Raw genomic sequence first — 11,890 nt, 5'->3', positions numbered from 1 at the left:
CAAATTCAAAATAATAAATTGAATGAGATGATTTAATTAATTTTATTTTCTATTATTAAAAAATATAATAAATAACATTATTAATCTTCATGTATCAATTGAAAAACTACATGGAATTTTCAATAAACGTCGGTTAGGACATGAGAAAAAAAATTGTTCAATAAATGTTAAAAAAAATCTTGTTGATTTTACTATTTTGTGAGTTTCAAATCAATGAATGAAAAAAAAACATTATTATTAATTATGAATTTAGGAGTGAAAAAGAAGATTAAATTGAGAAGATGGATTATGTAATTATTAAAAAACAATTCTATTTGTTTATAATAATTGTATAAAAGTAGAATTTGAAAGATATTAATGGATAGTATATTGATTTGCTATCTAATAATGATATATTTATTATGAACATTTTAAAAAAAGTATGGAGGTCTAAATAACATTTTAAGTATTTATAAAAGTAAAAGGGATGCCTACTAAGTGAAGAGGTTTAAATACCTTTTTGGAGGTATGAATAGAAGCTCCCTTTGATTTTTTTTTTTTGTAATCGAAGAAAAAGAGTTGGAGAACAAATATTTGAGAAAAATATATTGAGGAAAAATAGAACCAAATGTATAGAATAAAATATGATGTTAGATATTTTCAAAAAAAAATCATTATACTTGGAAAAGATTTGATGGTCTTTCTACATAATAATGATATTGCATTAATTTGAAAATAATATGATATGTTTATGTGACTAGGCTTGACACATAGAATAAGACATTTGAAGCCTAAATTTTTAAGGCCAACAATCATTTTCCTTCAATTAATGTCTTCTCAATATAACATTATTAGTAAGTAATTAATCAGAATATGTTTTCCCTTTTGAAGTTTTACTGGAGGTCAAACTAAGAATGTACACTGTCTTCTTTGTGTCTTTAATTATATTGGCTTATGTTCGATCTATGAGTTCTCATAGGGGTGGGCACGGGACGGGATGGGACGGGACGGGGCTCATCCCACGTCACGTCCCACTCTTTTGAATCGGGACGGGATCGGGACGGGACGAGAGTTTTTAAGAATGCATCCCACTCGGGATTAATCCCGGTTGGGACGGGACGGGATCGGGACGAGATGGGACAAATCCCACCTTCCTATGAAGTTAAATAAAAACCTATATTTTTACTTTTTCATTAACAAAGTAACATTTAATAATGAAATTTTAACAAAAAAAAATGCATATTATGTTCAAAATATTATAATTTACCATTATTATTTGAGTTGATAGAATTTTGGAGTTATTAAGAACATAAATTAGTTTCATTTTCATACAAATATTAAAAAATTAAACAAAAATTAAAAAATAAAAAAATTCAAATTTTGACCGATATTTGACCGTTGACCATCATCTTTGCGTTGACCGATAAATTTTAACCGATATGCCCTTATCCTATCGGATTCGAAATATCAGCGATATATCCGATATTTCGAACATTGCTCATCACTAAGCGTGGGTAGGGTTCTTCTACATGTACATGCTTAGCTTTTGTTTTGTTTTAGGTTGCTGCTATGGCGCCAGATTCAGCGCCACAATCTTATGTGGCATGTCACATAACCTTGTCACATCAGTAATTAAAATAGTCATAAAATTTCATGTTTCAACAAAAAGACAATTATATCTTTGTTTAATATTTATTCATTATGATTATTAAATTAAGAAATATTTTTGTCTAAAAAAAGAAATATTTTCATGGACATGATTCAAATACCATATTTTGTAAATAGAAATTAAACTCCAAACGATTTAATTATCTTATTATATTTATTCGAATATTATTTTCGATATTTGTTCAAAAAGTTAACTTACAAGTGATGAAAACAACATTATAATCTTATGACAATTTATTAGATTTTATAGGATATGTAAGATAACAAATTATTTTTTCCATGAAAATTAATATTGACCGACAATTATCATATATGACCGAAAATTACCATATATATTTGAAAATAATAATTTAGGACGAAAATAGTTTTATTTTAAAATATATTTTTCACACACACGTCTATATTTTTTGCGGATAAAATAATTTTATTTTGAAAATAAGTTTTACACATGCACATACACACACACATATATATATATATATAAGCATACTTTCATAAAATATCGAAAAATAATAATTACATTTTAAAAGCATTATCGTAATAAAAAATAAAAATAAATGATAAAGAAAAATTATATTTTTATAATAATTTAGAGCTGTTGAATTAACATAGATAAAATTGTCTTTTTATTTAAAATGACATTTTATGACTATTTTAATTACTGACGTGGCAAAGTTATGTGGCATGTCACATAGAATTGTAGCGCCGAATCTGGTGCCATATTGTGGTGCTAAAACATTTTCCATAATTCAATTATGTTTTCTCTATTGTAATGAATAGTTGTGTCTAATTGCTTCCTTAAATTCATTCTTCTTCTTTTTAAATACCAAAAAAATTCATTCTTTTTCAGCTCTGGGATACAAGAACATTAAGTCTTATCAAGACCTACGTGACGCAGCCTCCCGTTAACGCAGTTGCAATGTCTCCTCTTCTTAACCATGTAATCAATTTGCCATTAGTTTGCTTGATGGATGATACTTTTTTTGGTTGACATATATAGATATGATGATACTTATTTACATGCTAATTACCACTGTTGTGCTTTCCAGGTCGTGCTTGGTGGTGGCCAGGATGCCACTAAAGTCACCACGACTGATCATCACGCAGGGCACTTCGAAACTAAATTCTTTGACTAGGTATATCATACTTGTTGCATTATTTCAAAATAATAAGAAAAAACGTTTAGTTATGGGGTTTGTCTTCTGTGCAACAAGGTATGCTATACACACAATTATGTATGGTGAAAGAGAGGTATCATAAAATGATCGTGTGGGTGTGGGGGGTTTGTTTGTGGAGAAAAATGTTGCTGCATGGTATGCAACAGCATATAACAGAATTTTCCTTAGTTATGAAGGACCATGCAGCAGCGTATAACAAAATTTTCCTTAGTTATGAGGGTCTTCAATAAAAGACCTTCGTTTTTCTGATATTCTTGATATGCATTTTGAGGTTCTTTAAAAGGAGATTGGAACTGTTAAAGGGGTTAATCTCTATACATCAATATATGTTATACATCTCAGATTTAATGGTTGACAACATATATTATTTTCTGACCTCACTCACAAAACAATATCGACTGTCAGATGTGGAATATATAATAGAATTTTCCCTGTTAAAGGGCATTTATCACCTATTAATGCCTTGGACTTCAATCCTAATGGTAACAGGTACATATGGTTCAGCTTTGTAGATTTCATTTTAACACTAGTATATGCTTTTGAAACTGGTTTTATTTTTTCTCAAAGAAAAAAAAATACTGATTTTATTTGGGACCATTATCTTCAGTTTTTCAACCGGAGGCGAGGATGGTTATGTACGTATAAATCATTTCGACCAGGAGTACTTCAAAATCAAGGTTTAGGTTTGCAGTCTAGCTTGATATTCTATCATTTCGATCGATCAGTGTGCCAGCCAGAAGCGTCTTTAGTTCCGTTCTATATTCACCAGCTCTATTAATTGTTGTAGTATATATATGATCATGTACGTTATGTACAGTATTTGCTTGTTGATCGATCTTGAAAATTAAGGAAGGATTTCTCTAGTGGTCTTCTTAATTAATGTCCTTATATAAGACTATTTAGGATAGCTGCCTTATTACTAGTAGATGCAGATGTTAATTAGTTGTATCAGCTAAGCCAACATTTATGTCATATATATTGATATATACCAAATGACCCAAAACCTATGTTTGGGTTATTCAAAATTAGAAAAACTTACAACAATACAACGTTGAAGGATTGAAGTACAAATTTAGTTGTGTCTCTTTCTGAAATCAGTATCCAATTTATATATTGATGTTACTCATATATATCTATAGTTTCGATATATGTAATTTTGATAAAAGGTTTTTCTTTTTTTGAAACATGATAGAAGGTTTATTAGTCAAGCAAAACTAAACGAAAATGGAACGCGATTTGACTATTACAGAAGAACAAAAAAAAAACAAAAACCAAACCCTGAATGCATGGATCCGACTTTAACAATAAAACCACTGTTGAACCAAAGCAACCGCCGCTAGAACAAACCGAACTTGGCTTAACCATAATACCATATCACCTAAAGTTTAAAAACCCTTCGAACATTCCTGAAAAATCATAACAGATCCCAAAACATTTCAGTGTTTCAATTCCTATCCTCTGACAAGTGACAACTGAAAGTTTAGAGAAAATGGTGTCCAAAATAATGATGATTAGGGAAAACAACTGTGTAGCCATGAAGAACCACCACAGCAAAAGGCGTCGTCACCACCGCCGCAACTTCTCAGACCAGAAGGGAGCCACCACCTCGAAGGTCATGCTTGCCAGCATTGTCACCGATAAAGGTAGCTTAGAGATCCTAAACCCAACGCAAACTAAAACTCCAGAACCCGAACCTCAAACAACACGACCCCCACTCCCGCCGTTAACTTCACCGGAGAAGAAAACCGTGTTTCTCGACCTGGACGAAACACTGGTGCACAGTTCGGTCACTTTGCCCAATCGCTTTGACTTCCTCGTCCGTCCCATTATTCATGGCACCGAGATGAGATTCTACGTGATCAAACGTCCCGGAGTTGACCAATTTTTGCAAAAGCTTGCGGAGAAGTACGAGGTGGTGGTGTTCACGGCGGGGATGAGAGAGTACGCCTCGCTCGTGCTGGACCGACTGGATAGGCATGACGTGATCATATCCCACCGCCTCTACCGCGACTCGTGCAAGGAGGTGAACGGCAAGTTGGTGAAGGACCTGTCCGGTTTGGGACGTGACTTGCGGAGCGTGGTGATCGTGGACGATAACCCCAACTCGTATGTTCTCCAACCGGAAAATGGGATTCCAGTCCGGCCGTTCATATATGACATGCCAGACGGGGAGCTGAGGAAGTTGTTGATGTTTTTTGAGAGCGAGGGGTCTCATGAGGACATTAGAGATGCTGTGAGGGAGTATGTTCATAGAGACGGGAGGATTTCTGATGATGATGACCTGAACGACGATGATAGCAGTGCTAGTGAGACTGGTGATGATGATGAATTAGAGACGGGGAATGGAAAGTTTACTAATGTTCCGGTATTAACAACCAGTAATTCATCAACACCATGCTGCATGATTAATCTGCATGATTATTATCCACCGGCAAAACCAGTAGCTACGGAGTCTTGGATCAAGACGGTGATCTTATGTATTTTGATATTGATGATTATCAATGTAATCTTATGCTTACTAATTTTATGGAAAGCATAGAGTTAAAATTTTTATAGATTTTTCATTGAATTTACAAATTGTTGGTCCTGTGACTTCTATCCACGTACACCTCAATATAAGATTGACACCCCTCACCCTCTGAAACCATAATACGATACAACTCGATCATACAAGCAAGTCGATCTCTGACTTCTGATCCTCAAATGCACCATGCATGAAATAAGTAAATTAAAAACTAAGACAAAGATCATCAAACACTGTTACATGTTGATCCTATTAGTTTGATCCTAATAGAATTGCAAAATTCTCTCACTTCGATCCTGAGCACTTGTGCAGCATTTTTATTGCTGATAACCTTAACCGTGTGAATCTATCTTGGTTTTGGTTTACATTATTTGGAAAATTATTGTGTGATCTATTACAAATCTTCAAATAAATTTTTATATGTTAATGTAATACCTGATGACAATGCCTAGTCATCCTCATTATTTGTTATATTTTGACACGTGGATTTATTATATTAAAATTATAATTTAACATATTTTTATTATTTGAGTTTAGAGTTTAGAGTTTAGGGTTTTAAGATTTATGGTATTAGAGTGTAGGGCATATGGTTTTAGAAAGAAACTTAAAATAGTATTTGACAAAATAACTTAAATATAACTTTTTTAATTAAATCGTATAGACAAAATTGTGATTGGAATGAAACACCACTAGGCATTACCACGTGGTGCTACGGTAGTACTGAAAAATTTCTCTTAGTAATCATGTCTTTCCAACAACTTCTCAATTGATATTAGAACACGTATATTTATATTAGATTAGCATAATTTGATGTTTCAATTTTGGTCTCTTTTGTCTCGATTTTTCAGTGGAATAAAAAAAAGGAAAAAAAAAAGAAGCAAAAACTGAACCCAAACAAATCCAAGGTTCAAAATATCGGTATCGGGAGATATATAGTTTTTTTTAAAAGGGAGATATCGGATATATCGGGGATATTAGAAAAAAAATATCGTTACTCTTCCGAAATTATTTATTTATTTATTATTGAATTACATACAAACAAATACCATTATTAATTTTATCTAGTACTAAAAAGAAGATCTAGGTGCTTGAAAAGATGCACGTTGGTCAACAAAACTACAATACTTTGCCCAAGACATACGAGCCATATAGTACGAATTGTAATGGTTAACATGATAGTCATATATCTCTTTTGAGCTACTAATAGTTTCTCCGAGAATGAGATAGTAAGGATGAACCCAACTCGATAATTGATCATAAACGTCTTCAAACTGACCATAATTGTAAATAGGATGACCAGATTGATAGTTGACTTCATGTGATTCGTTTGACATCCCACTGTGTTATGTGCTTAAACTGATAGAATCAAAACTTAAGGCAACTGAACTAACATCAGATGAAATATTTTGATCATCAATGGCTCCTCTTGTCCTCCTCTTGTCCTCCTCCTGCACCTATTTTTCTGTTGTGCACCATGACCGCCTGCTCTAGATCCATGATTCTCATCTTGGGTAGCATGATCAAAATTACTTTCACAAGTAAACTGCTCAAATTATCCACCTACATAAAATTGTCCATATCCAAACCTTGTATCTACACCACCTTGTCGACTTCCACCACTACCATCACCATTACCACCACCACCACCATCATCATCATCACTATCTGAACTATCTAGAGTTGCTACACCGCCCCACACACTAGCATTATTAAAATCATCTCTCGGGTCTCCAACTTCATCAAATAATACCTTGTTTACATCAATTCCAAAATCAGTTACATTTTCTACGACATGTGGAGAAGGGTTGTCATTTTCATCATCAAGGTGTACATGCATAATCCAATCATGAAGAGGATCAATGTCATTCTGAAGTGGTTCATAGCAACATGAAGTAGATCGATATAATTGTTTTCATTGATCACATTATCCTTTGCTAGTTTATCACGTAGTCGTAACTTCGTGTTATAGTAGTAGTATACGAGTTTTTCCAACTTTTGATATGCAAGACGGTTCATTTTCTTTGTATGAATAAGAGCAAAAGTACTCCACTTTCTTTCACAAGCAGAAGAGGAAGTCGTTTGTGCTAAAATACGCATGTCAAATTTCAGTATTATCATCATTCCATGATAGGTTCACAGGTTACTAGCAATCTATGAAGGTATGAGGGAACTTCTATGAGACAAAGACTACAATGTGACCCATGTTTTCTTACTTTCCCCAATAGTGCTCAAGGAGAACACTCCTTATCTAGATATCCTTTGAGAGGACGTCAAGAAGATAAAAATTACTACTCTTTCTATATTCCTCGAGGAGAACATTTGTTACTAAAATTCTGGATATTCTCTTATGATCGTCATGAGAGTGTGACACTATGTTGTGACCCTTTATTTTGGATTCTCTGAAGGTCAATGAGAGTACTAGTCACTGATATAGCTTGACTTTTAAGAGTTAAGACTTGAACTTTCACTCCTCTTCTCAATATCTTTTACGATAAATTGAAAATTAGCTGATTAAAAGACTACTCTTCTAGTCTTATTTTTTATATTCCTCGAGGCTCGAGGTGATTCATTAATCAGAAAATCCATGTCAATGAGAGTTTCAGACATCCTCAAATTGAGTTAAATTTTTTTAAGTGAAAATTTTCAAATATTTCTCTAAAATATCGAAGATATATCGTAAATATCGGAGAAATATTGGAGATATTTTATGTTATCGGAGAAATATCGCAGATACGGGAAAAAATAAGATATTTACCCCTAAGATATATCATTTTTTTGTAAAAATGAGATATTAGAGTATATATCGGAAATATCGGGGAGATTTCCTTGAACAAATCAACATAACATTAGCTTCGGTTACGAACCTACTCTGACGACCGTTGCACCGAACCTAAGTTTTAAAACTCCCACTCACCCCTCATTTTTCAAACACTGCAACTCCTCTCTCTCTCTCTAGATTTCTAAAAATGGTGTCCAAATTCATGAAGAAAAGCCCAACCAAGTCGATCGCCACCAAGCGCCACCACCACCGCCGCTCCTCGGCCAAGAAAGCCGCTGCGGCCGCCTCCACCGCCGTAATCTCCTCGCTGATCACTTGCCAGCGCCGCCTCATCAAGCTCTTCAACAAGCTAGCGCGCGTCAGCACGCCCAACCGCCGCAAAGGCTTCAAGATCCTCAAGAAAACCACCGCCGTAGCGCCCGACCCGATCCGACCCGAGCCCCTAGCGCAGGTCTGCCGCGCGCTGTTCCTCCCCGGCCCGCTCCCGCCGCAGGAGAAGAAGACGATTGTGCTTGATCTCGATGAAACCATGGTGCATTCGCAGGCTGGACCGCCGCCGGAGAAGTACGACTTCGTCGTCCGGCCGAGGATTGACGGCATGGTGATGGACTTCTACGTGCTCAAGCGTCCCGGGGTGGACGAGTTTCTGGAGAAGCTCGCCGAGAAGTATGAGGTGGTGGTGTTCACGGCGGGGCTGAGAGAGTACGCTTCTTTGGTGCTGGACCGGCTGGACCGGAAGCGCGTGGTGTCCCATCGCCTGTACCGCGACTCTTGTAAGGAGGTGGACGGGAAGTTTGTGAAGGACTTGTCTGGTTTGGGGAGGGATTTGAGTCGCGTGGTGATTGTGGATGATAATCCGAACGCCTACGCGCTTCAGCCGGAGAATGGGGTGCCGGTCCGACCGTTTTTGGATGACATGGCGGACCGGGAGCTGGGGAAGTTGTTGGAGTTTTTTGAACGGGAGCAATGTGAGGATATGAGGGATGCTGTGAAGCACTATGTTGCTGCTTTTGGGGATTGTGGAACCAAAATTGGTGATGAATTGGATACTTTGCAGACCTGAATTTCATTTGTTTCACTTCTGTTTTTTCTGTTGTGTTAAGTTGAACAGGTATGTTCAATTTTGATTTGAACTCTTGAGTTCCTCAGATTAGTTTGTCACAAAAAGCTTTTATGGTTATGGTTGAAGGAAGATGTTTGATTTGTGATTCAGGCCAGGATTGTCGAATCTGTGTATTGTCTATTGAATTGTCTGCTTCAATACTAGAGTGGTGACATAGTGTATCAGATATACAGAATACTTGTTCTTAAGGTAGAAGAACTCCCTAGTTAAGTTGCCGATTCTGGCGCTGGTCTCGCACTAAGTTGTCGAGTAGGAAAATATGCTTGCGGAGTTGTGATGCTGATCAGATCTTAACTAGTCACTGCTACTCTGCTAGTGCTGCAGAAGTGTAACAGTAGCTATATTTAGGAAACTGTGAATTTGTTACTGAATCCACATTTAGAGCCCTGGATATGTGGAGGACCTCACATTCTTCTGCTCTAATTCACCTACTGATCTCAGAGTAACTTCTTGGATAAGTCTTTAGAGCAAGAAGAAAATCTAACCTCCACAGGAGCAAAACTGTAATTAGTTTCTGACTCTGTTGTACATGCTTTTCGGTTATCCGCTTAACTAACTGCAACCATCCCACACTGTAAGTCTATAACCATGTAGAAGACACTGTGATTTGCACATTCCTCAGTCTAACCTCGTTTCAGTTATGCATTAGATAACCAATACAAGCAGTCACTTCTATCAGGACTCCCTTCCATCTTCCTACATTGAACGCAACGAGTGCACAAAGACTACAGAAGTCACTTATTCTGAGGGGAAGGTCACGGATTCAAATCATGCCACACGACTTAAAGTAATAATCTGTGGCATGACTGGCATCACTAATTCACTATCCTATGCCTCAACTGTGCAAACATATCAACTCCTATCAAACAGGTGCTACATGCTAGCTGCTGCAGGGCTAAACTCTAGCTTAGTTAAAGGAAATGAAAACCCTCAAGCATCTTCACAAGGGAGCGAGCTGTAAAACCCTGAAATGAAGACTATTTCCTCCAACAAAGTCTTCAACTAAAACTATCTTTCACACCGTCTTTAACTATCAACTGATTCAACTCCCATCTAAACGAAATCCACAGATCGATCACTAGAACAGAGTCCTCAATGACTCATCTGTCCAGCATCTTCAAGAGAAGAGCTGTAAATCCAAACATTATACAGCATCGATCACTAACAGTCCTACAATGCAGGGTCTTTACTAGAACAAAGTCCTCAGCTAACCAGCCTATCTCTCAGTCTCTCACATTACAGTAACTTAGTTTCCAACTTTCCATGTGAAGAACTCCCTCCACAACACAAATTTTGCACACAAAGTGCTACTATCTCTAATAAAGACATGAAATTTAGGATTCTGCTGAATAAATTGTACACATCTGAATAGCAACTTTACCACAATGAACACATATGATCAACCAAAATGATGTATATATATAACTCAATGAACAGACAACAACACATACTAATCAGATTCCGAGTGAAGTTTTGAACAACGAAAGTCACTAAACAAACTCAACTAACAACAGTAGCTCAAAATTTTTGACTGAAACGGATCAATTTGCAAGTGAAGACCTGAGGGGGCAAACGGAGAGCATCGGACTTGGTGAAGCACTGCTCTTCCAACGACATGTCGCAGCAGCTCGGGATCTGATTGTTGTTCTTACCAGCTCGGATCCGGTTGGCAGATCCGCCGCAGGTGGTTGAGAAGAGGAGGATGAGTAGGAGGAGTGAGGTTAAGCTCTTGAGTTTGGGAGCTGAAGTTGAAGTCTTGGCAGAGGTGGTGGTGGTTGCCGCCATTGGAGGATGTGTGGAGTTTGGTCTCCGCCGGGTCGCTTGTTGCGATGTTTGGAAGTGATGAGTTCAATGATTTTTTGTTCGGACAAAAATGTGAGAGTTACTAAAATTGTCAGACCCTGATAAAATTGAATTTTACTGTTTGCTCCCTTATTTATCCCCAATTTTTTTTTTTGGTTTCTTTTACTAACTTATATCTGGTACAATTTGGTTTGGTACCCTAGAACATCATAACCATACTCACTCAAATAATCTATCCATGCATGAAATGATGAAATTTATCCAAAGTTATGCTTCTAAATCTCCACGAAGCAAGTAAATATTCTTATTCAATACAAATAAACACAGTATCAATAAATCAGTTGAACACTCCCGATTTTACTCTACACGTAAATAGTGTTCATGAATGGTTTGAGCACTCCCGATTCTAACTTACACTAATTCCGACAATAGTGTTAATAAATGGCTCAGACCCACATGGTTTTAGAGTAATTATTTTGTGTACTTGTCACACCACGTGGTACTACAATGTGGTGTGCTCAGCCAATCATATTACGTCATGATATAATTAACATGCACGCGATAAAAATAAAAAAAATTATTTACATATAAAAACTAATAAAAAATAATTATAAAAAAATAGATCAATAACATTAAATAAATACATCACGTTAGATATATGTAACAAGTATATATAATAATTTCTACTCTAACCTACATCAACCATACATATTGAACACTCAGATTCTAACTATCAACTGTATCAAGTACTAATAATGAGTATCGTACGTAACAGTTTTTAATTTTATAATTGTAATCAATTTTCTTGAAGTATAAACCAAATAAACTAAAAAAAC

At 36.0% G+C, this 11,890-nt stretch overlaps 2 protein-coding genes across 2 annotated transcripts; both read left to right on the top strand.

The window, feature by feature from the left end:
* Positions 1-5,364, top strand: LOC126785769 (uncharacterized; the record flags this gene model as incomplete). The annotated part of the gene is made up of 2 exons (XM_050511409.1): positions 1-22; positions 4,541-5,364. Coding segments are annotated over 2 exons (846 nt in total), but the record flags the coding sequence as incomplete, so codon positions are not given.
* Positions 5,365-8,295: 2,931 nt separating this feature from the next.
* LOC126786369 (uncharacterized) lies at positions 8,296-9,338 on the top strand. The gene has a single exon (XM_050512175.1). It carries the CDS (start codon positions 8,316-8,318, stop codon positions 9,189-9,191), a length of 876 nt encoding a protein of 291 aa, XP_050368132.1. The 5' UTR covers positions 8,296-8,315; the 3' UTR covers positions 9,192-9,338.
* Positions 9,339-11,890: the final 2,552 nt, after the last annotated feature.

Source organism: Argentina anserina, chromosome 3, assembly GCF_933775445.1.
Source record: "Argentina anserina chromosome 3, drPotAnse1.1, whole genome shotgun sequence".
NCBI lineage: Eukaryota > Viridiplantae > Streptophyta > Magnoliopsida > Rosales > Rosaceae > Argentina > Argentina anserina.
The sequence above is the reverse complement of the archived record's forward strand: the minus strand, read 5'-3'. Positions and strand labels throughout refer to the sequence as shown.